The 25,945-nt window shown below is 41.7% G+C and overlaps 2 protein-coding genes across 3 annotated transcripts in view; both read right to left on the reverse strand.

Annotated features, from left to right (window-relative positions):
• Positions 1-12,840, reverse strand: part of ap1m3 (adaptor related protein complex 1 subunit mu 3) — a 45,138-nt gene extending 32,298 nt beyond the window's left edge. The window contains exons 1-4 of the mRNA XM_084067503.1: positions 12,452-12,840; positions 5,163-5,319; positions 3,354-3,421; positions 1,975-2,105 (exon numbers count right to left, since the gene is read on the reverse strand). Coding sequence (XP_083923629.1) covers positions 1,975-2,105; positions 3,354-3,421; positions 5,163-5,319; positions 12,452-12,493 — 398 coding nt within the window. The 5' untranslated portion in view covers positions 12,494-12,840. The remainder of the gene's footprint in view (positions 1-1,974; positions 2,106-3,353; positions 3,422-5,162; positions 5,320-12,451) is intronic.
• Positions 12,841-14,287: 1,447 nt separating this feature from the next.
• Positions 14,288-22,393, reverse strand: cUnh1orf210 (chromosome Un C1orf210 homolog). Of its 2 annotated transcripts, none has more exons than XM_084066693.1 (5): positions 22,221-22,393; positions 21,472-21,508; positions 15,778-16,364; positions 15,283-15,468; positions 14,288-14,572 (listed from the first exon to the last, which is right to left on the reverse strand). In XM_084066693.1, the coding sequence occupies exons 3-5, from the start codon at positions 15,824-15,826 to the stop codon at positions 14,358-14,360; spliced, it is 450 nt and encodes a 149-aa protein (XP_083922819.1). In that variant the 5' UTR covers positions 15,827-16,364; positions 21,472-21,508; positions 22,221-22,393; the 3' UTR covers positions 14,288-14,357. The 2 variants fall into 2 exon arrangements, with proteins under 2 accessions (XP_083922819.1, XP_083922820.1); XM_084066694.1 differs by having other exon boundaries at positions 21,472-21,530.
• Between the last annotated feature and the right edge of the window lie 3,552 nt (positions 22,394-25,945).

Here is a 25,945-nt window from a genome sequence, read left to right on the forward strand (position 1 = left end):
TAAACCGTCTTGGATCTTGAATCTAGACTGTACATTATTTTGCCATTTTCATTCCTAATGTATCCCCATCATTACTAATATTTGACAGTTATATCTTTTATTTTGCTACACGTTGTGATCTACACGTAAATCGGCAATTTTCATTGCAAGACACCGGCGCCCGACTAAGTATAAATAAGGCGTCACACTGACCAAGTCTCATGGTGTGCAAAGAAAAGCCATTCAAAACACAGCGAGAGAGAGCTTTTAGAAATGCTTGCTGTGTCAAATCAGAAAATAAGGCTGTTTCCTGATGAGGTGCAATATTTTCCTCCAATGGTAACCATGCACACATGTTCTCCATGAACAAGTTGTTGATGGATTGATTGATTCTTTCTCCCACCTAGAGAACCCTGAATGCCTGTTGACATGCAGCAGAAGTCTAGGATTGCAGTCAGAGAGATGAAAGACAGCGACTAGTGAGCTGGGGTTGTTTTGTTGTTTGGATTTTTGTTCCGCTTTGCCCCGATTCTCCTCAGAAATGCTAATGAGACGATCCGCAGGGTTGGAAGCAAATTGACAGATTAACATAACAACAGCAATCAAAACAAACGTGCACACACGTTCACATACACCTGCATTAATGACTACACATACTGTACACACTTGCAAACATTGACGCATAACTACATACAGGCGTATCCACTCTCTCTCGCTCTCTCATAACACCCCCCCCCCCCCACACACACACACACACACACACACACACACACACACAAGAAATGTGATGGAGGCATAACAGGCAAGAAGTTTTTCACACAACGTCAAAAGAACTTTGGATGATCAAAGAAGCAACAAAATAGATAGTGTCAGTCATGTGTGTGTGTGGGGACTGGAGCAAAATACGTCTTGTCTGTGTGCATGAGTGTTTCCTTGGCAGTGAAGAGCAGTGCTTTTCTGCGTCAGTGTCTTGACCAGCTGACAGTGGCATTGTGAGAGTGTCAATAGGAGCCTGGCAATTATCGGCCCTATTCAGACCCCTAGACTATAAACAAAACACACACACAGAAGAGCACAAAGTGCTCATGCATATACACACACAAAACAACCACATGCATTCACTCACCCACGCGCAAGCGAACACATACACACACAGCGCACGCAAACTTGTGAACACACACACACGGCGCAAGCGAGCGAACACACACACACACACACACACACACACACACACACACACACACACACACACACACACACACACACCTTCAAGTAAAGCGTAGACATCTTCAGTTCCAATATTAGTTATGTATCTTAATGATAATGAAAAATGGAAATTAAATCCTATGTAACATGGTATGTGTTTAAAAAGCACAACACACCATGGCAATTAGCCACAAATAAAGATTGTGTTACCATAGGAGCAAGAATGACTTCAGTGAATGTTGAACCTTTTCCCAGAACATGGCCCGTCTCCCGGGAGCCAAAAGAAAAGTGAAACCACCTCTTGTTAGCTAATGAGCAAAAGCCCACTGTGTACAAAGGTACAATTCATTATTAACTTAAATCAACAGAGCCGGCCGGAAAAAAGCAAACGTAAAAACCCAGGACAGCAACATGAAAAAGAAATCATGAAGATTTGGCCCATATCATAAGAGACTGTGTGTTGGAACTGAAGCTGGTTTTCTATGTAAGTGCATCTGTAAGTGAATCCCAAATTTTCCAACCAACCCAAAAACCTGCAAAATACTAGATGGCTTAATACTAGATAATAATGGAAGATTGCATCCCCAATGCAATCTTGGGGGTTGTTGGAAGGAGTGGGGAATGAAAAACAAGAAAAAACAAGCAGCTCCTGTAGTGCCTCGGCACAGAAACCAAACACAACAGCTGAATGCCGCGGGCTTCAGTGTAAAAATAAAGAGTCAGCTTCATTCATTTCAAACATTGGGATTTGACCCACAATAGTAATAGAACCAGTGTCAGTGTTCTTACTCCTGTAGGATCTTGCTATCCGTGGTCTGAGGGAAACCAAAGTCCATCACCTCGTCCATCAGCTCGTACACTGTCACAAAGTTGTCACGGATGCTCTCCTCTTCCAACTCCTTAAAGTATTCTTTAAACACCTACAGGTACACACACACACACACACACACACACACACACACACACACACACACACACACACACACACACACACACACACACACACACACACACACACACACACACACACACACACACACACACACACACACACACACACACACACACACACACACACACACACTAGGAATTTAGCACATTAGGAAATAAGCTGATGCTCTTACCTTACGTTTTTTAGCAGTTGTAGCAATAAGCTTAAAATCACTAGCATCTAAACATTGTCCTTTAGACAATCTGTAGTGCAGGGCACAAATGCTTTGGGTGTGTCCAGCTTAAATTGTATTCGTTAAACAGCACGTTTTCTGGTTGCAAAGCAAGGTGCACAGCGCAAAAAAAGGGGTTATATTTATCCACTATATCCCCTATATAAATATGTCTCACATTCCGTTTAGAAGCTAGTTGTGTCTGCACCATGGTGCATTGTTATTCAAAGACGGATTCGGCAAATCGTTGGAGATGACCGACTTTCTGCTGAGGAAATGGATCTCGTGCTCGTGCATGAAGTGAAAGCACCATCTATGAGAACTGCATTAATAATGTGATATAATGATGTCAGGGGACACGGTGGAAAACAGGTGGACCACTCGCAGTATCCACTCTGCTGGTCAGAATCACGCCTTCCTGCTGTAGCCTAATGTCTCCTCCAGCCCCAGAGACATCTGTGATATCACATAACAGTTCAACTTAATAATCACATGCTCATTCTCAGTTCTTTTTTTTTTACCCCTTTTTATCCCCAATTTAGTCATTATACCAATTATTTACTCCCCACAGCAGTTGTCACTGCTGTTGTATACTACTGACTCACCTGCCAGTGAGGGGCCCCCACCGGGAGGATGCAGTGCCTCCGTCCCACTCCTCCCACCCAACACCCTGCTGACAGGTGCCGCCCCAGCCCAAACAATTATCACCCTCCCCGGGCCAATTGTGTTTTTTAAAACCACGGTTGATTCAAACCCCCAGACTCTGTGGTGGTGGGCAGCCAGGTACTTTACCACTGCGCCACCCGAGCGCCCAGTTAGGTTCTTTTGTAAGCCATCCATTAAAGCATGACAGAGATGCAGCACATTCTGTGCGTTGGAGACCCGGATATTGGCTACATAGGCGCGCATCTTAATCCGAATCATGTGTGGAAATATCTGTGCTCACTGCACTGGATTCAAGATTCACACTTTGAATTAAGTATCAAATATGCATTACACACTCACCTGAACTATTTTATAGAGAAATGAGTACACCAGTGCAGCGTTGGCATTCTTCTTGGTCATTGCTACCACTGCAAAAGGACTGTTAGGAACTACAACTGTAAGTCTACAAGTGATAAATGTTACAGTTTTAAAAGCACCCAAAGTGGTCTCTGTATCAGATAACCTAAACACAATGGAGATGAGTGTTGAGTATCCCTCAAGATATCCCTGCGATTAATTAAAACACTGAAAGTTTCCCAAACACCACATTACGCTTGCATGTAACTGAGAACACAGCTAAGGGAATATAGAGTGGCTTGGAGGTCTAGTACACTGCATGGGGAATACCATTTATTCACCAATGCACTCTTGTGTTGAATTAATAATGTTAAGGAACATCTTTAACTGTCCAACCTCCCTTTGGAGAAAAAAAAGAGGATGTACAGTGCATACCACATCATAGTAAATCTCTGTTAAATATTTCAACTTGATGTGTTGCTTGATACACTGGGAAATTAAATTGAGGTTAGCAGCTGTGCAACAGTACATCCCAAGGATAGACTGAAACTAGACTGAAAACTCAAAGACGGCACGCAGGATTGCAGGGTCTCTTTCATACTGCACTGAGCCTGTCGACTGCAAAGATGTACTCTACTCAGCAAAGATGTACTCTACTCAGTCACACTCATAACCATCACTAATGGGCACGTCTCAAGTTTTACACAGAGAAAGACTGTAGGCAAATGATGTGGGCTCAAATTTGAATAACCTGTAAAATAAATAGGTTATTCGCACTTGCATCAGCCATTTTCCTTGTCCATTGTCCTTCATCGTCCTGATGCATCCTGTTTATGTTCAACTAGGAAATTATGTGGATCTCAGAACGGCATGGCGCCAATGTGGATATTGGACTTCATGTGACCAGCCTGTGCCATAAGTCATCTACTGTAATGACGTATCTATGACGCACTGTATGACTCCAAATCTGGGCAAAGTTTCAGTGTGATCACAGCTCCACTGACTTCCATTATAACATGAAAGTTAAATATAAAGTATAAAATGTATATGAAGAAAATTCTGGAGGTAGCCTACTTCTGTGGCCTACTGGCAGCGTGAACACAAAGTTTTGTGCCAAACGTCCAGTGGTTTGCGAGATTACCTCCAGACAGACAGGTACATACAGTACACAGACCTTATCATAGACGGCTACTACGGCTAGCCTCTTGCAAAGCCACGCAGTAAAAACAAATGCAGACTAGAAAAATGTGCTCCTCGGAGCACAGATCTCCGCCAGGGCAGGTAGCTTATTGTGGGCCAGCAATGTTTCATGGCAATCAGACGCTGCGTACATTATTTGAGGCATTTTGTTCAAAATGGGCCACTGGCAGCAAACCTTGGAAGCCAATCCTAGCCAATCAGGATGAAATATGAAAAATTGGACAGATCCGTTTTGATCACATGACTATAGAGATAATGTGTATTGTGTACTGCTTGGTGTGATGTGATGGACAAAATCTGTCAGAGTAATATCAAAAAGAATAGTTGAAAATGTTGGGGCAGAGGTTTTTACTTTACTAGTTTTTACTGTGTACGGATACTCCTCCAAGGAGTATCCGTTCACAGTTTCATGTCAGTTTCATCAGTCCAATGGTGTCGGAGATTAGCTGCTCACAGACGGACTGACACACGAACGGACAGGGGTGAAAACATAAGTCTCGGCCACGCCTTCGGCCTGGCGGAGACAATAAATCCATAAATAATTTTAACAGTAAGTAGTGAACAATCAAGCTCGTAGGAGTAGCAACTGTATTGAGCAACAAAATAGGATACAGTAGAGGTTACTGTGCTTGATCCACAGGAAGTGGGAGGAGCCATGCGTGACCAGTGGCGACATCTCAGCTTCGTCTTCTCTCTTCATCAGGATGGGCAGGAAGTGGTCAATTTCATTCATGTCCATGTTCCCCATGTAGTTACGGCAAATCAGCACCTGAATGCAGAATGTTGTCATTGTTGTGAAACCTTGTATGTCCAAAAACATTCCCTACATGGATGACAGCCTTGTTATTCAGTACCGTTTTCAGGTTTGGCACAATAGAGCCTTTTCACAGCAGCCATTTTGACAGGTAAACATACAAATACAACCCCTTAAAGCTCCATGTTATTAGTTATTTTATATTCTTAAACACTTAAATCTGGTTGGCTGATACAGGTAGTTCTCAAAAGTGATATAAATAAGAAAATTAAAGCGGCACAATGTAACTTTTTTATGAATACAATGTAATTTTGTCCAAGCTGTACGGTAGAGTATGTTAATACAATATAACTTATACAATTGGGGTGGTTGTATTTTGTCTCCCTGCTCTTCTATTGGAGACATTTAGATTGTGTCAAAGGTCATGCCTCACCTAGACACAGGATCTGACACGAATTTTGACCTGAGCAAACAGGCAGGCTCTATTAGCTCAAAGGTAAAAATGTCAGCACTTGCGCAGGAAACGTGTTCAAATCCGGGGTAGAAGAGGAAAGTTACATATTGCAGCTTTAAACAGTTTAGTATACCTTTAAGGCAAAGATAAAAGGGAAAAACATGATAATACATTCATGTACTGCGTCCCATCTGTGACATTTTGACCAATTGTATTCACATTCACAATCACCCTGCATTCACAAAACCAAACTCTGCAACATTCACCTTTTAATTTTAAAAGGGCAAGACCACTTTGGTAAGGTTTGGGTTGTGTAGTTATCTTGGCATGATGTAACTCCAAAAATAATTGCTCCATTGATTAGAAATATAAATATGCTCCTCAATGACTTACATTGTACGGTAAAACAGCTCTCAAAGTCACTATTTTCGCACGTAAACGAACACAAACAAAGCTGATTCAGAATGGGTTTGGTGATGTTTTATATTGTCTGAATCAGCTTTGTCTGCGTTCGTTTACGTGCGAAAAGAGTGACTTTGAGAGCTGCTTCACCATGCAATGTATGTCAATGAGGAGCATATTTGGAATTCTCAATTTCTAATCAATGGAGCAATTATTTTTGATTTCTTGTCCACCTTTGGTGTTACATCATGCCAAGGTAACTACACAACCCAAACCTCTACCAAAAGTGGTCTTGCTCTTTAACACCTCCAGACCAACCTGTGGACATTACCCAGGCTTCCAAATACAAACCCAAGCTGTGACACTGCATATATGTGTGGTTGGTACTATGTACATTTAAAGCAATGCTTAAGTCAACTACTTCCATAATGGTGACCTCTCTACTGTCTTCATAAACGACAGCCACATCTGGCGTATTACTAGCTGTTATATTTGTGGAAAAAGAGAGGGAAAAGAAGATATATTACATTTGAAGATGGTAGATGAAACACAGTAGTGTTTGTAGATTTTAACAGAAGATGGAGATAAATGCATTATTGCAGAAACTCTGATCTTCCGAGCGACTTACAAGTGCAAGATCACTTAAATAATTAAATCAATAATTCTGTCATGTCTTGCTATGCATATTGCCTTGTACTATACATGCCGCAGCCATTTAGAATATGTGATAGATTCAGTAATGGTGCAGACTGCAGACGAGATGGAGCAAAGCTGTGGGTCGAGAGAAAGACTGAGTCTAGTGGGAAGGTCTTGTAGCCTGACTTTAACTGTAAAAATGATTAAAGTGGACCACAATGGAAACTAGTTTTGGCTTGTTGAGTATAATCCACACTGCCGTTTTTTAAATGGTGACATTGTTGTGATTTTTTAAATTGCCAATAAAAGCATTCTATTCTACTACTGTATGTCCTCATCAACCGGACTGTCCAGTGTTGTTGTCTCTGTTGTTGTAACTATACGAAGTACAGTACCTCCATGCACTGTCTGGTGCTAAAAGATGTTCAGTATCAGGCAGCATCAGGCAGTGTCAGTGACAGTAGCCCTAGTGAGATCAGACAATCAGTTATATCAGTGGTTCTCAAAGTGGGGTCAGGGGACCTCCAGGGGTCCTTGAGTGGGTTCCAAGGAGTCCCCAGCAAAATTAGTATATAGCATCAAACTCAGTTTGACCACTTAAGTTTATCCCTATTTTCTATTTGAAAATAGCCGATCTGCATGCAAGGCAAGCTCACAGACAATCTCACAACGTGTCACATCGCAACACGTTGAGCTTTTAGATCGACTATTTTCGAAAAAATCTTTAAAAGATTGTGAATAATTTTAAGCTTACACAAATCCTGTCTTATGGGGGTCCCTAGCACAAAATATTTTCAGATGGGGGTCCGTGAACAAATACAAATTAATTTGGGGGTCTTTGATATGTAAAAGTTTGAGAGTTATAACATCCTCAGAAACTGTTACTGTGTCGGAGTCAGACTTCACCCAATCCAGGGATGATATACATGTAGATGGCATGCCAGCTCTTGCACAGAGGTCATTGAGGTCAGGCCAGCCCTGACCAGACCCCGAAAGAGTGTGTGTCCATCTTGCCATTGGGTTTCATTCTGAAGCTGAGGAAACTCCGGGAACATAATGGCGTCTCATGTACAGGAACAAAGTTTTAGCAAGCTCCCTGACAGTCCAGCTTTTGGATCTAAAGCAATACCTTTTGGTGTTGTAAAACCACATTTGGAACACCGAACCCAAGCCACTTCCCCACCAAACAATCTATTGGTGAAGCGCGCACACACACACACACACACACACACACACACGCACACACACACACACGCACACACACACACATACCGAAACCCTCACACTCAGAGAAGTGAAGAAAGATCAAAGTCTTTATGCTCGAGGGATCACAAACACACAGACACACATGCGCAGTTGTGCACAAGCAAACCTTCCAACCTTTCTCATCGAGGAGCTTCGGTTCCACAGGGGTCACACAGGGGCAGAGACAACAAAAGCAGGAGGAAATAAGAAAAAGAAAAAAAAAGGAAAAAGAAATACCAGGAAAGAAAAGTAATCTGGGGAGAGAAAGGGATATGAACAGACAACTGCTCAGCCGGTGATGGGGGGGAAAGAAAAAAGAAAAAAGGAAGGGGGGAAAAAAAAAATCACAGCAAGAAAAGATCAAAGGTCATTGGAGAAAGGAAGGTATATGGGAAGCCTTGTATCTAAAAATGTCACACCACTGAGGGGGCTGGAATTATCCTCACACTTCAGCGATTCTGTTATATCTTCCTGGAACTCAATTTTTCTGTCCAACAGCCTAAAACTTTCAACCTTATTGGTTGAAATGTAATTTTCCACCAGGAAGTACTGGAAGCTACAGTACTGTCTGGGGCTCTGCTGGTATAATTGGTAAAGGTATCACTGGCTCTCTCAAATTAAATAAAAAGGAACACACATGAAAATGTAACAGAGGGGCATGGTATGGCGCCTGTGAGTGTATTCATACACTCAACACTTCATCTGAGTTTGAACACAAAAACAAGCAAATAGGCCTAATTTGAAATTATTTTGTGTTTTGTTTTATATCAATGCAACCACTTATGAGTCTGTTGAAGAACTGCCTTACACTGTAATCTAGTTATCCCTTCTACAGCCATAATTAAACACATTTATGATGACAGGCAATAGCTCCTCAAGCAAAGTACTCATTAACATTCATAATTTCTTTTGTTGCAGAGACGAATTTCAGCATTAGGTTTTAAAGAGTTTTAAAGAATTCGCAAGGCTGTCTCTTCTGAGATATTAAAGATTCAAAACTACCGCTATTTCAATTGAGTTGAGTGGACAAATCTCAAATGAAAAATGCACAATTTACACAGTATGCATCGAGATCAGTTACTCAAAGGCAAACTTCATAAAATGCTACCGTGTATAGAGTCACAAGCGATTTGTTGGCTGACAAACAAACACTTTGTTTTAATGGTGGTTTGACTCACCTTCAGGGGTCATTAGTAACAAATTACAAACACTGATTCAGTTTTTCTCAACTCAACAACTAACTATATTAGCACTTTAGAGGCAGATTACAGTTTATTGATTTGGTATTTTTGGCATGGGACCCAACGCTGCTGAAAGCATTTAAAATATACTGTGTAGTTATTGTACATGTACTGAATGCAAAAATAAAGACATTCTCTTCACAACACAGATTGCATTTATGATGCTTTGCTGTAATATTAGAAATCCTTTAAATAAAGAGAAAGTTACACACAGGTGAATCAGGATGTGTTTACAATGATTGAAATAAATGCAAAAATCACACAGTTGACCTCTAAAGGTGAATGGAAAGTAAACATCCACACAGGAAAAAAAATTCTCTATACAGCCAAGGACTAATATTTACCAAACATCTATAATGTTAAAACTAAAACGTGTAGTTTTAGTTCCCTTTTCATTAGTGTCATTGTGTAACAAACAATGATTATAAATGCTAATGTGATGGATCATACCGGTACAGTAAGTCAGTAAGGCAGTAAGGCACCCTCCTCTTTCTTATGTCGAGCAGGCAGCCTCAGCAAATAATCCATCTCCTGCACAACTACTAGTGCATCACTAAGCTAGCAAGTCCATTTGAAATGTGGTTGTACCATCTCTGCTGATTTGCATTGTTGTGGTCATATCCTTTTTTTTTTTAATCTTATGCCCCCCTCAAATATTTGGGGTTCCCCCCACAAAGATTTGGGGTTCACCACCACACAGTAAAATGTTTATACTCTCTCAGAGTTCAATTAACACCAACGTTCTACTGTGCATGACCCAGCATCAACTCTTAAAGGGATAGTTCACCCAAAAAAAACGCAGTGATATAGTCTGGCTACGTGAGGCTAGTTTATGACACCCACTGGCATTTACAATTTAGCCATTTTATCAGATGCTCTTATCCAGAGCAACTTACAAACGGTACACAATGGTCAAGTAAAGAGTGCAAAGTAAACAACAAGGGGTGAGGCAGAGTCTGAAGAGGTGAGTTTTCAGACTGTGGCGAAAAATGGGGAAGTGTGCAGTCCTGACTGAGGGAGAGATCAGTCATTCCACATTCATTCCATTTCACTTGAATGTATCCATTCAAAGACCATGATAAAGAGCCAACAGAGAGCTACAGTATAGCCCCATTTATACAGGCCAAGGCCTTGTATCTAAAATGCAGCACAGAGGTCTCTTCAAGACTCCCAATGATAAAATGTTCAATTCCAGCAAATACATTATGTCGCTATATGACATTGACAAAAACTCTTGCAGAGAAACATCCATTCATTGGACATTATGGAAGCAGCCGAACCACTGGGACCCTTGCAGAAAGTGATGTCATTACTTTTCTCTAGATAAATGAGTCTAATTAGGCTCAGTCAGGCTGCACATGACCAGCCGTAGAGCATCTGTAGCCACTGTATGGGGCCCAAGGGCTCTGGTGGGATGAAACGGAGCCATCATGAGGGTTGAGGGAACAGGTCTGATTCTTTCCTACACAGTGTGTGCATGAACATGGAGTGGTTTGTGGGTAGGGTAGTGAGTTGTTCTGTTTGTCTGTATGCATGTGGTATGTGCATAATGATGCAGACTTATTTAGGGACTATTCACCCATAGTTTTTAACATTTGTGGGTCATTTTGCTTTCAAAGTGCAATGGCCAGGGGCAATCAAAAAATAAATCTCTTCCAGATTTCCAGTGAGTGCTGCCACGGTATGCAGGTAAGGTACCTCAGCCTGCTTTGGTCTGAGCACAAAGACAAAGGGCTTAGGTGGATGACTACAGGCTTGCCCCAGGGCAGAGTGGAGGAGAGCAAGAGAGCTGGGGGGGGGGAGTGGTGTATGGATAATGTACTGTATGTGAGTGAGTGAGTGAGTGAGGAGTGAGTTGGGGTAGACAACATAAGAAAGTAGTGAACCTTTAATCAGCACAGACAGACATCCAGGCTATGGAGGCTAATCCACACCCCCAGGCACCATATCCTCAAACACATGGGTCTTTATTTATATTTCATTTGTGTTACTCATTCATTCACATTAGAGTGAGTGAGTGTGAGAGAGAGAGACAGACAGACAGACAGACAGACAGACAGACAGACAGACAGACAGACAGACAGACAGAGACAGACATGGAGAGACAGAGACAGAGAAAGAGAAAGAGAGAAAGAGAGAAACCTGGCTATATTATACACAGCACATTAAAGAGCTTGGTTTATAATATATTAAAATAAGGGAGCTGCAACCATGCCAATACAGTATAACAAACTTTAAATGAATAGGACACAGCTGTGGTAGAACAACCGCCCAGTTTGTTCAGTCATGATATAGCGTACCGGTAGTTTAACGAGTTTGGCAAGTTATTTTTCCATTCATATTCTTCTTCCTCTTCCATATGGGTTACAGAAATCTCTGACCCGAATTGTACAAGTGCAATCGTAGGCTATACACGTGCACTGCACACATACGTACCATTCATTCACACACACACAGACAGTGGTGGAAAGTAACTACGTACATTTACTCAAGTACTGTGGTGCTATTTTGTTTACTTTACTGGAGTATTTCCAATTTGCAGTACTCAGAGGCAAATACTGTACTTCTACTCCACTACAATTATTTGAAAACATTAGTTACTAGTTGCTTTGTAGATTTTGATTATCTGATATGTAGATTTGATTACAATGCGTCGCGACGCATTGTGGTCTTGTAGATCAGCTATTTTCAAAATATTTTTGGGGGGTAAACTTTTGAGTACTTTTACTTTTGGTACTTTAAGAGCATTTTGATGCCAATACTTTTGTACTTTTACTCAAGTATATTTTGAATTCCGGACTTTTACCTGTAACAGTAGTATCTCTATAGCAGTATTTGATACTTTTACTTAAGTAAAACATGTGAGCACTTTTTCCAACACTGACGATATGTCATATTTTCTAGCGTTGCTCTAATCCAGTGGTTCTCAAAGTGGGTTCTAGTGACTCTCTGGGTTCTAAATGGACCCTTACAAGTCTGTAACTCTGACAGTATACAAATGGAACCCAATAACGGGTCCATTTGGTTCCATTTGTATACTGTCAGAGTTAAGGGGAGACCATCAAATGAAAAGGTTTGAGAACCACTGCTCTAATGCCTGAAGGCTTCGCAGCAGCAGGTGCCGTTTACCTCCTGTCATCAGGAAAACTTAAAGTCGCAACAAACTCACCTTTCCTTTGAGGTCCAGGATGAATATGGCAGATGCTGACATCTTGGAGAAGATTATACCGAGTTCAGTGTTAAAAGTGGACGGATGGATGGATGGTGATCAGTGGCTTTCTGTAATTCCGTGAAATGCGGGTCATTTATTCGTACAAACAATCGGTCCTGTCATCTTCCTCACGCACGCCACACCGTCGCTCGCTGTGGTGCGATGTGCTCTTTTTCCGGGTAGTGAAGCCTCTCTGATCAGCCTCAGCGACACATATACACAAACACACACAAACACCACACACACACACACACACACACACACACAGACCTGAATCAAACCTGTCGGGCAGCTTTCGTCACTGGAGCTCAGCTGTGCGGTGCGCCCATGTAGACTTCAGTCGTACGACAGTGAGTGTCGCTTGGCAAAAAGGAACAGATCTTCAACACAAGGGTGTGAATGAATACAAGAACGCTCGCCCCAAAACACGCTCGCCCCGGGTCAAATCCGGCTACCTCGGAACGGTCGCCACCCACCAGGTATTCCTAAACGTAACCTCAGTGAAACTATGCCTAACCTTGTTATTCCTAAACGTAACCTCAGTAAAACTATGCCTAAATGATCTAACCTTATTCCTAAACGTAACCTCAGTAAAACTACGCCTAAACCTAACCTTATTCCTAACCTTAACACCTGAGTAAAACAAATACAAGAACCGCTGGGGGGGCGAGCGGTTCCGCGAAACAAATGGGGGCGACTGTTGTTTGGGGCGAGACTTCCGTCTACCGACTTGAGTCGTAGGACAACGTGTGTCGCTTGGCAAAAAGGAACAGATCTACAAGGGTGCGGATCAGTGGTAATAAGCGACACACGCCCTCGTGTGATGGAGTGCGTCATCGATACGATAGTACTCTTCGGCTTGTGGTAGTCTATAGTTTACACATTTGCACCTGAATTCCTGTGAGGCCAAATGTTTCATATTAGCATTATTTGTTGAATCTGTCTTTTTCATCAGGCAACTAGTGTGGAATATTAACCGTCCATGAAGGGAATAGTTGCAGTGCAGTGCACGTGGGCACAATATTGCAAATGGTCCAATCTGTATTTTTTTAAAGGGGGGGAAATCATACTACACACATAAAGCAACATTTTCCGTGATGGCAAACGTTTGTTGAGAATGAATCATCATTCACAGACTTTTATTATAATTTATTATCATTTTACAGATTAGAACATTAGTTACACTTTTGATCAAAAATTGCATGGGGGAAAAATATTATATGAAGTGAAATGATGTCTTGATCAATAGTGTGATATGAAACAGAGACCAGGGAGACAAACATTTTTCATGCTGAGCGCCCCCAAATAAATAAGTGAATCATTTACATGGGAATGTGTCATGTCTGACAATTTTCCCCCTTAGAAGAGGGGGAATTACAGTACAGTGCCAGAGATCAGTGACATCTAAATTCAATTGCCTGTGCCGATTCCCTCATTATCCTAACAACAAACAAGCATCAAGGACCTTTAGGGGGCCTTAGAATAACTTCGAGAACCTATGCCATAATGCCCTAAATTGCCACCTCGATTCGAACCTGGATCTCCCACATGGGAAATCATCAAACATCTAAAAGGGAACCCAACCGCCCCCCCCCCCGCCCCCCCCCCCCCCCCACTGAGAAACCCGGTCCCAGATGAGACGCCAATGCAATCACCTGGATTCTAACCTGGGTCTCCAGCATGGGAAACCAAACATTTACTGCTCATCCAAAACAGTTTTCTTAGATTGATACACAATGATGCTCCATTTCAGTTTGCAAAGAATTGTCAATTAATGGGAATGAGTAGTGAGTGATTCATAGGACTTGATCCAGGCAAACAAAACAATGCTGGTACAGAGCCAAAACTTTACGCAACTCTGTCACTAAGCGATGGTGAATTCGATTTCATCCATCTCTTCCTCTTCCTCAGCAGCAGTCTCGTCCAGGTGTTCCAATGCCCTCTGTGCCCTCTCCCTCTCGCTGGCCTGAATGTAGTTATCCTCGATGAAGCCATCATCATCTTCTTCCTCGTTCATATGATCGCCAGAGTGGGGGTTCATTCCATGCCCCTCACGCATGGGAAATTCCACCTCCAAGCCTAGAATTAGCAGTAAAAGATTTATTCAACCAGTCCAATGTTCCGCTGTTTTTCTTAAAAGGGTGAGAGATTTTAGGTGATTTCCATCTCTATTGTTAAATTACCAAGAGGATACAGCATGAAGCATCGGAACTTGGAACTCGGAACTCAGAACTTGTCTATAGTAAATTTCACAAGGAACTCCCATAAATCTTTTACTGTGGCATAGAAGAATCCAGTTAGTGTATATAATCATGAGGCAACTCTCCCAAAGGGAAAGCAGAAAGGCAAGGCTAATGTAATGATATTGATGTACAATGTTGAGCTGCTCCACTGACAGTGAATAATGAACTGGCTTTGTGAAATCACTTGATGTTTGCCTTAAAATTCACAACCAAATTAACTTTTAATTATGGCAGCATTATCAGTCCACAACCAGAAAATCTGCCTCCCAGAAAGCTATCCAGTTTAAAGACACAGTTGCCTTCTCCATCACTCTTGTTGTTTCTGGCAGTAGGAGGCAGTTACATGATATATAATATAATGTAGTACAGACAAATACACCTTCCTTATTAAAGGTGAAATTAAGTGGCACTCCCTTATCTCCCTTTTACCTGTATGTGTTGAATTTTAGTTGGTTTCGTCTTTACCAAGCACAATCCATAATGTGATAATAAGCACTCAATAAATATAAAATATTAAAAAAGAGATGTGTTAGAAAATGGCCAAACCTGAGCGGTCAAACTGGCTAACACTGTCTTCCTCCACCAGCCGGGAGTGTCTGTAGAGCGTTAGGTAGCGCCGCACCACCTGGCATTTAGCCAAGAGTGCGATGAGAATGGAGATGGAGATGGCTATGGCCAGAACCGCCACCAGGAACTCCCAGTTGTGAGAGGTGGGTTTGCCTGCTATAGTGTCTGTATGAGAGGGGGCATGCAGAAAATCACTCTTTTCAATAAACAAGCAGTTCTGAATGACAATGTTTATTAACTTTGAGCCTAATTTATGCTTTGTCATGTGACTGTGTTAGCAATATGGTTGTACAACATCATATACATTAGGCTATAAACCCTGTACTCCTAATTAAAAAAAAATCACTATTTTCATCCTTCCTTTAATAGTATCCATATTTCGACCACATATTTTGCTGCCTCAAACGGGTAGACCTAATAATAGATGTCTGTTTTTATTGTGGATTTCAGTGGCAAAGTATATTTAATTCTTACCATTTTGGGTTGTTCCTGGGATAACTGTTGTATTTGATGTTAGAGCCATCTGGATTTGTTCTTGTTTGGAGAGAATTGTCTCTCTTAGACGGTTACTTTTCCTGTGTGGCTTGCTTCTTTGTTAAGGAAGTCTTGTCTTTTGCCTGGGGTTACTATTAAGTCCTAGAAAAACTGCATCATGTAAGACACAAAGTCAATACAGGTGTACTCCCGCAGCCTGTTGTACAGATACATGCTCTGACATAAGGTGGTTAATTGCAGGGTCTATTGGAGCCAGGTCTACTAAAGTAACTAAAACAGGATGGACCTTTCCGCTATTCAGTGGTTCAATAATGTTCAAATCAGGTTCCTGTTAAACTGTCCTGAGTCCTGACCATGCCAAATGTGGATGGGGTTAAATATAAATGGTGCAGAGCTGTTCTCTCCCCAGGTGGGGGAGGTAGTCGCCTGAGAGATTGATGGTGACCGCACAGGGTCACCAGAACTCCACTAGGTGGCGAGGTTGAGTGATGTCTTCCCAGGCCAGTTCAGTGACAGGTCAAGGGTGGTGGTGGCATTATTGTTGTTTTGAGATCTAAATGGTGCCCCTAGAGAGAAAGAGAGAGAGAGAGAGAGACAGAGAAATAAAGCAGCACTAATTGACATCCCGAAACACAAAGGATTTGACTTGTCCCTAGAGTAAAATAAATACAATGATGTGTAATAAATGTAGTTTACTGTGATTCAACTTTGTCAAAAAAAAAGTTAAAATTTGATTTTGACATGAAACCATCCTATTTAATGCCAGAATTCCAGAGTGTGCCAGTAAATGCATATTTCATAACAGAGAATGGGGATACAAAAAGATTTGATGCATTATCAAATGTGGAGGCACTGTGGGGACATAACTGTAACAATCTTGATAGACAGTGAAACAGCAGATGCTGTGGAGAAGTACCATCAACAACAGGAAAAGTGTGCCACAAACAGGATATTCCTACAGCGTCTCTCATTGACAATCAACAAAGGCAAAATGGGACACACTGTGTGTGTGTGTGTGTGTGTGTGTGTGTGTGTGTGTGTGTGTGTGTGTGTGTGTGTGTGTGTGTGTGTGTGTGTGTGTGTGTGTGTGTGTGTGTGTGTGTGTGACTGTGTGTGTGTGTGTGTGTGTGTGTGTGTGTGTGTGTGTGTGTGTGTGTGTGTGTGTGTGTGTGTGTGTGTGTGTGCGTGCGTGCGTGCGTGCGCGCGTGCGTGCGTGCGTGCGTGCGTGCGTGCGTGTTTGTTAGTTCCAATTAGTTAATGGTCATCATTGTAGATGTACCAATACTGCTACAACTGCTTGACAGTGATGGAACATATGGTCTGCAATTATGCCAGATAGTATTTTTTATGCAACTTTGTCTCCAGGTAACTGCCAAAATGAATACAACACCATCATAAAATGTGTTGATATAGTGTTGGACCTCCATAAACTGTGGGTACAATTTACATACATTGGCATAGACCCAACAGGTGTGGAGTTTTATTGGTGAGATACAGTATGAGAACGTTTTCTTACAGGAAAATTTGTGTATTGCTACACATTGTGGTTGAAAGCATTGTTACAGGCACAGTAAGTAGCCTAAGTAATGGGACATAAAATGTTCAACTGCCTTGAGATCTGGTGACTGACAATAGCAAATCATTCTCATGTGTTGTAGGTGTTCTCCTGCCTACTCAAATAAAATGATAAAAAATGTCCTTAGGATAGGAAAGTGATCACTCAGAGTGGTTTTGTAGTGTATTTAGTAGTGTTTACCAAAACCATGAGATGCGTTCTGTCTGTGATCGGCATGTCAATGGTTCCATGATACTTTCTACAGATCTTTACGATCATCTTATATACTATGATTTCAATCCCTTGTTCCCCTCTTCTGGCTGCATCTTCTGTCTGTTTTACAAGGTCTTATCTTGTCTGCGCTTACTTTTACTTTTATTAATGTTTCATTACTGTTTCATTACTAATAGATTGCATATTTACTCATTGTATTCACTCTTGATAAACTGTACACATACACTATTATCCAGTTCATCCAGATATCCAGATGTTGTAGTACACTGTATCAGTCTCATATCCACTGTTGACAGCGTGTACATACGTATAGTATATCACTTCATAGTCAATAGATGTATATTCATCCATATATTCAGTGGTACTGTTTTTAAATTATACTTATGTTTACTCAGTTAGTCAGACTACGTGCGGATGGCTATAGGTCAGAATCTAGTCTTTTATTCATTATTATTATTATTGTCTCCGCCAGGCCGAAAGGCCCACTTGGCCCAGGAAGAAATGCCACTTGAAAACGTTCACATCAGCCTCATGGTGGCGCTATAACAGGCTAATCCACGTTTTTAGCTTTAACTGCACCGATCTGCATCAAACTTTGCACGCACACTCCCTAGAGGCCAAGGAAAAACCTTTGCCCTGCATTTTTCACATATGCCTTTTAGAGCGCCACCAGGGGGCTGAGTTTTGTAAAACATTTTTTTTGCTCATACTCCTTCAGATTCTGTCCAAAAATCACGCAAATCGGTACACAGTATCTCTATAGTCATGTGATCAAGATAGATGTGTCCGATATTTCATATTCCATCCTACTTGGCTAACATTGGCTTTCAAAGAAATTTTCCACGCACATTCCCACTAGGCCGAGCTTACTGCTGTTACTGCTCTATGGGACCTGAATGTCTCCATAAGGACCAATAATTATATATGTCTATCTATCTATTCACACGGTGACCATTTTATTCCTTCTTCATAATCAGAGGTGGAGAAACCCTAAGTGCTGTGTCATTCGCATTGATTATATTATCCCATTTGTCAGTCACCCTTAAAGCGGGTAAATAATAGTCCATTAGCCTTGTTGAGGTTCATCTTGTAAAATATAGCTACAAGGACTGACATGTATGACTTGACACAAATGCAAATATTTCAGAGCTCTTTCATCACAACAATTGTTGGGCAGAAAGGGAATCATTGTGTATAACTTTGCATGCTTACCCTTTCACAACCAATAAGCTTACTCGTGGTATTTGCATTATGGCCGAGATGATGCCATCTGACAGGTTCTCATGTTTTCCTATATCTGTTCATGTATTATAACAACATGCACTAGGTTTAGTTTAACATGCCAAGACACAATATCTTCAGTTATTTGAACATTTCTAAAATGCACTATCTTGAGATTTTAGGTGGGGATTGAATATGGACTGTAATTATATACTTGGCTTTACATCATCGTCATCTCCCTTATTTCGCTCTTAAATCAGGTTGTTAAATAAAACATCGTATGAGGTGAGTAATGCTGGTGTGAATTGGGCAAAGTTTTCATCCACTGAGATCTTCAGACAGATGAAGTCATGTGTTGTGATGTGAACTCCTCTTTTCTTTTCTTTTTTCTTTTTTTAGATTTGGCAATTATTTGTACCCTTTTTATTATGCCCATTAACCTTCCTCACACATTTCTGTGTGCTAGATGTACCCTTCTGGCTCACCTGCCAGTGAGGAGCCTCCACCGGGAGGATATATAGCCGCGCCTCCACCCTACTCCTCTCAATCAACAACCCCTGCTGACAGGCACCAGCAGGGGGTAGGAGTCACTAGCACAGCGACAAAGATTGCCCTCCCCGGCCACCAATTAGCAGATCGTGTTCATATCATTGTGGATTCGAACCCCTAGTTCATTAGTGCTATTTAACTTTGAGGGTTAAAAATGTTATCTAAAAACGTTTTAAAAAACACGTTTTGTGAAACAAGAAAACAGCCAGCACTCAGTAATGTCCTTTCAGTGATTAATTTGCCTCACCCGGGAGGAAAGCAACGGCCGTGTTTTTCAACCTGTTCTGTCTTCCTCAGCATACGTTTTCTTTACCCTTAAAGCAAGTTTTCAAACTGAACCTTGTCTCCCCACCCATAGCAGTTTTTTACCCTCCTCACAATAAAATTTGCTTTGCAAAATAGGCTTCCTGTGTTGTTTCTTGCAGCATTGTGTAGCCTAATTCTCTTTTCTTCTTTCTCTCTCTCTCTCTCTCTCTCTCTCTCTCTCTCTCTCTCTCTCTCTCTCTCTCTCTCTCTCTCTCTCTCTCCCTCTCTCTCTTTCTCCCTCTCTCTGCCTCTCCCCAGGCTGCTTCACTGAGTCCTCTTTGGGGCTCCGAGGTGATTTTTCAGGGAGTCAGTTCAGGCTGGCTGACCAGCCATTAGACCTCTTCCCCTTCTACTCCTTGGGCTATTCAGCACACTGGTGTTGGCTGTAAACACACTGGTAAGACTGCCTTTATCTCTTCCTGCCCTGTCCTCGCACTGCCAAAACACAACAACAACAACTCACAGTGGAGAGAACCCTGGGTTCACAGCAGTGAACTGTGTGTGTGTGTGTGTGTGTGTGTGTGTGTGTGTGTGTGTGTGTGTGTGTGTGTGTGTGTGTGTGTGTGTGTGTGTGTGTGTGTGTGTGTGTGTGTGTGTGTGTGTGTGTGTACACGTGTTTGTAGTGTTAAAATACAATGTTGTGTACATGTGCGCTGGGCGGTTGGGTGCACTTACTTGCTTATACGGTCAGTGTGCATGTGGGTATGTGTGTCCAGGGGTACGAGTTAAACATTTAAGTATATGGTCTCTTTTGGGTTGTCTTGATCCCATTCCTTTTCTCTGACCAGACATATTAACCACAAGCAATTCTCTGGCTTGAGATTAGACAGTGCCAGATGAGCTGTTTTGTTTTTGTTACTGTCAGTGCCATTCTACATCAAAGCAATTTCCTCATTAAAAAAATAATACCGATCCAGTTCTCCATTTATTTATTTATGTACATTACTTAAAATGATGAATAGAACAATAAAAGGATAGGATACAATATAATAGAATTATTTCACCAAGCAAATTCAAACTAGAAGGCAACGGTGGTATTCTGTATAGGTGCACTAATTAAAGTCTCTCTCTCTCTAGTAGTCTCTCTCTCTCTCTCTCTCTCTCTCTCTCTCTCTCTCTCTCTCTCTCTCTCTCTCTCTCTCTCTCTCTCTCCCTCCCCCTCTCTCCCTCTCTCCCTCTCTCTCTCTCTCTCTCTCTCTCTCTCTCTCTCTCTCTCTCTCTCTCTCTCTCTCTCTCTCTCTCTCTCTCTCTTTCTTTCTCTCTCTCTACCCTGAACTGGCAGCTCTGAAAACCTGTCCTTCGTCTGACCCAGGTCTCATGGACCCACAGAGTAGTGAAGAAACCACACTCCTTCCCTTCCCGAGTTATGTGTGTTTGTCATGCTATGAGATTCATGGTGGGATGCGCTGTACTATTGTTAGTCAAGGCTATGGGAATGCTCCGATACTGCACTAAGTTGATAACAGGAGGGAGTGATGTTATTAATGTGAGTGAAGATTTACAAGCAGCAAGCTCAAAGAGGCCATGGGGTTCAGGTGGAATGTTTAAATGACTTTTTTTTGTTGCAAGATAAGCATTATTCTAAATATTCATTAACTTTCTCTTAACGTCTAACTGAAGTGAAGCCAAAACAACATCTTGAGTGTACTTGTGTAAAGTGCTTAAGTTTGTGTTTGCTTTTTCCGAAAGGGAACAATGGCAGTGTCAACATAGCAGCCAAAGAAGCAGAGTGAATGAAGAGCAAACTTTCATAACAGCCAAGAACTACACATACAGCATAACCAGCATCATAAATGATAAAAGCTTACCTCAGACACCCTCCTCTTTTGCCAAATGACTGGATGCCTTGAGAGTGAACAATGAATATCTGTTAGACAAACATGATATGGTTGAATCTGGGGTTAATAAAAGTGAGCTGCCATTTAATGTGAGGCCACACTGTATTTTGTGTCAAAACAGCCAGCACCACATATCAACATGTGGGTTGGATGTTTGAGTTTCATTTTTACTGCATAAACAGCATGCAACAGTTGACTGGAAACGGGCCTGTGTGTTCATTAATGCATTGCTGCTCTGCTCTGTGAGAAATTGTTTGGAAAATGTCAGTCTCTTCAGCCATTAGAAGGCACAGGGAATGGTGTGGCTGACAGGTAGGTAAATACATTTGGACAGTTAAAGTCTACATTACTTCATTTATTATTACAGCAGTCTACGGTCTGTAGCAGCCACTGTATTGCCACCAATGCATAACCGATGGGTATGGAGGCACATGGTTGATTACCACTGTATACAGTGCTCAGAAGATGTATTCATTCTTTCACACGTTCCACTCTTGGTTTAACTCTTACTGTCACTGAAAATTAGCACTCTCCTCACATCCAGGTCTACTTTATATGCAGTATATCTATAGTGAAAGATGCATGAGGTTCACTATATCATTTGATTAATATAAAGTCAAATTAGTCAATAGCCTACGCAACATACAGTAGGGCAATGAGATAAGATTGACAAAGACTTGCTTTTAGGAATATGTGCTGCCCCTTTTTCTGTGCCTTACCTGATCACCTGTTGCTGTAGATTCCTCAAACTCACTTCAGCAAGTTCTGCCTGTCTTTCTCTCAGATCTCATATTGTTCTGCAGCACTACCTACATTAGTTTTGCCTTTGTCTACAAAGTGGTCTAGCATGTTGTGCAAAGGTTGAATGAGGTGTGCTCTTGCTCTGCACTCGCTTCCCAGAAGGACAAGTTAATGGGTAACTTTGTAACTAAGGTGTGCTCCCTCCCGCCTACTTTCTTTCCTCTCTGTCCAATGGCATGACAGACCTGGTCAGAAGCAACGCTGTCACTCATAACTTGCCAAACAAGGAAGGGGTTGTGGTTGCTTGGCAATGCTATGGCTTGTAGCCTGCAAGCCATTTTTAGACTCTACTATTTCTCCAATAGGGAGGACGGGTTAAGATGACCCAGTGGTAAGTTGTCAAATGAACCAAATGCCCTGGGGTAAATTGAGCCAATTATCCTAATATTACACATTATTACCTAATATACACTTCATATTTTGTATTAATTCTTTGCTACTCAAATTATACTGAATGACCTTTAACAATTATTTATTTGGTTTTATGTTGTTTAAATAACCATTGAGAAATAAATAAGACTATTTGTAAAAGGGAAATGTGTTATTAAATTACTTTTAATAAGTGAATACATTATTTGTTCAAGTTTAAACTTGAAAACTTTAAGTAGCATGTGGGTCAACTTACCCCTTGACTTACTATAGATCAACTTGACCTTAACCTGGGACAATTTGAGCCACAGGACCACTTAAAAAAAAAGAAGTCATATTTCTATGGCCCTTTGTCATAGATGCTTACTCATAATTTCAATTGATAGAAGACATCCTGAAATAAGAGTAGATATTTCGATTTTTAATTTTGATTTTTGCTACCAGGACAACTTAAGTGAAAAGTGTCTCATCTTACCATGTTCTCCTTATAAAAGTATGATTGCAAAAAACAACAATCAAAATGAAAGTAATCGCTTGACATTTGTATTCTTGGAAGCTGTCATATTACCTGACACTTGAGCAGGGCTGCAGTGCAGAGGAACCAAGTGTTGTTAAGTGTATGGGTGTGTGTGTGTGTGTGTGTGTGTGTGTGTGTGTGTGTGTGTGTGTGTGTGTGTGTGTGTGTGTGTGTGTGTGCGCGCGTGCGCGTGCGCATGTGCGTGCACGCGTCAGCGTGCGTGCGAGCACGTGCGCATGTCTGTGCATCTGTGTTTATGCGTGTTTACTTGTATGTACACAAGACAGAGACTTTTTGAGTCACTGTCAATTGGAATTCCCTCTGGACATGACTGTCTTTGTTCGTCTAAACTGAGATAATCTACCAAACCACCTTGAAATGAGAAAGGAAAACAGACAAGATAAAGTGCATGGCGATGAACTGTTGTGTGGTTAAGATGTCCAACCCTGAGGGAAACAGAAAAGAGTCCGCTGGCCCTGAAAGGAAAAGAATGGTGACCCTGAAAACAATAGCGCCACTTCCTGACTCCTCCACAGAGCAGTCTGCATCTTCATCTCTCTCTCTCTCTCTCTCTCTCTCTCTCTCTCTCTCTCTCTCTCTCTCTCTCTCTCTCCTTCCTTTGCTCTGCCATGTGTACCAGGATGTCCCAGCTGCATGTCTTAAGGCAGATGGCACGGATTAGGACAGCACTGGGACAGTAATGTGACAACTCAGCAGCACTTGACGGATGCAGGAGGTGCTTTACCTCCTCCCGTGCATGCCACGGACTCTTTGCTTTTTGCCATGAGGGAAGAAATATGGAGTGGACAGTTTTGTTGTGTCCAGTCAGTTTGGGCCACAGTGCATCAGCAGCTAGTTCTAACCACTGTGTATGAAAAGAGCGGATGCAGCAGATGAAATAAAATGATCAGGACATGAGTGTTGTCTGCATTGTTCTCTGTGCTTTTATTATCTTAGATGTCTGTACAATTTTCAAAAATTGAGTATGCAATATAACATTTTACATTCTTTTAACCATTACAAATAATGGTTAAAAGATATGACCATATGACATATTCTACAGGATTGGACCTTGAAGGAGGGTTCCCTAATGCCAGAGGAGGTTTGCTGTTTGTTTGGCCAGGGGAAAGATGAGGGTTAGACTAGAGAGGTCAGGGTCAACCTGCAGACCAGATGGGAAGATCTCCCTTTATTCTTTAAGAGGGGGGAAATAACAACACGTGCCGTGTGTACTGTACCTAACAATGGACAGGAGGCTTGCTGAGGAAAAGCTGTGAAACAAACAAGGCTGCTACTGTGTCAGGCTGTCCCACTGTTTGGTACCATGGGAATTGCTCTTCATTCCAGATACAATCCAAAAGCGTGTTTAAAGTTGTTGACTGCTTTTCCCTCACAAAGCGACTATTACAACATGTGCATTCGTTAATTGTGCACAATCATCATTGCTTCGAACCATATCCATGAACAAAAATCTAAAAGCCCTGCTAGCAGCCCCTAGAGGCTGTGCTACTCCTTACACCCAAACAGGCAAGCCCCAAACAGACCTAAGACGTTTGAACTGACTGCCTGAAAAAATTAAAAGGAGAAGAAAGGCCATGGGGTCACCAAAATCAACGTCTTATCTGATTTTGGGAAGAAAATTAGTTAAATACAGATTTATAATCTTCAACTAAATCACATCAGCTGAACACGTAAAGTCTGTCTTTCATACGATGATGCAGCTTTCTGACTCAATTTCCATTCCGCTGGTCCCTCTCAGGCTTCGTGTACCTGGGCATTAAAGACACTCCCTGCTGACAGGTGCCGCCCCAGCCTGTAGGAGTAAGTGCGGTGACAAATATCACCCTCCCCGAACATGGGCCAATTGTGTTCATATAGACACTCGACAAAGCTGGATGCGCAGTGTATTCGAACCCCTGGACTCCGTGGTGGTGGGCAGATACTTAACAACTGTGCCACCCGAGCACCAAAGAGATAGCTCATTTTGTAGCTCTGATCCTCTACCTTCAAATGGGAAAAAAAACTTCTAGTTATTGCATTGTGCAAAGGAGCTAATAGAGGCGGTTTAACCTGCTTGCACAGTCTCCTTTGCAACAGTCTTGTTCCCCTCCCAGTGAGTCATAGTCGGCTAAAGCCGGGTTATAACTGGTCTAGCAGTGAAAGTTTTTTCGACATCTAGGCTTAGACTAGACGTTGATTAGCTGTTTTTTAAGCATCTATATATAGCTGTTGAAATTACTTAGCCTAGACGTTGAAAAAACTTTCACTGTTAGACCAGTTATAACCCGATTTTAGCCTAGCCGTTTAGATGTATTTTAGACGTCTAATATAGCCCAAAAAATGCTCAGTGGGTTCCGTTTATACATCTCTATTAGCATGGCCCATGTCTCACTATCAGACAGGACTGCTTTTATGGAACAGCTCAATAAATGACAGGTGTCTTCTGTGTTCAGCTGTAGCTAGAGCGCGTGTGTCCCCAAAGCACTGTCCTAGTCCCGGTTATTAGTAGAGATGTAACGCTCCGACTTATGTTAATGAGTTGAGTAGCATTATATGTAGAGATTTCAGTTTTGTTTTTGTTTTGTTTTTCCCAGGAAATATTGTTTCTCTCTCAATCAATACATTTCTTTCTCCCTCCAGCCCTACAAAAAGTACTAGAAGGCAAGTAATGAACTGTCCAAAGTCCAAACCTCCCGCCAGGACCAAGCACTTCCAGCAGTAGTGTAGTCAGACTTTATGAGAGTCAAAATAGTCTGA

The sequence above is a fragment of the Gymnoscopelus microlampas genome (assembly GCF_963454915.1).
Source record: "Gymnoscopelus microlampas genome assembly, chromosome: 9".
Lineage (NCBI taxonomy): Eukaryota > Metazoa > Chordata > Actinopteri > Myctophiformes > Myctophidae > Gymnoscopelus > Gymnoscopelus microlampas.

Excerpts from the sequence above, each read along its gene's own strand:
- cUnh1orf210 (XM_084066693.1), bottom strand. The coding sequence starts at position 15,826 with ATGGCTCTAACATCAAATACAACAGTTATCCCAGGAACAACCCAAAAT. Across the intron at positions 15,469-15,777 it reads CCCAGGAACAACCCAAAATG|ACACTATAGCAGGCAAACCC; the intron begins GTAAGAATTAAA and ends CCTCTCATACAG. Across the intron at positions 14,573-15,282 it reads TAGCCAGTTTGACCGCTCAG|GCTTGGAGGTGGAATTTCCC; the intron begins GTTTGGCCATTT and ends TGCTAATTCTAG.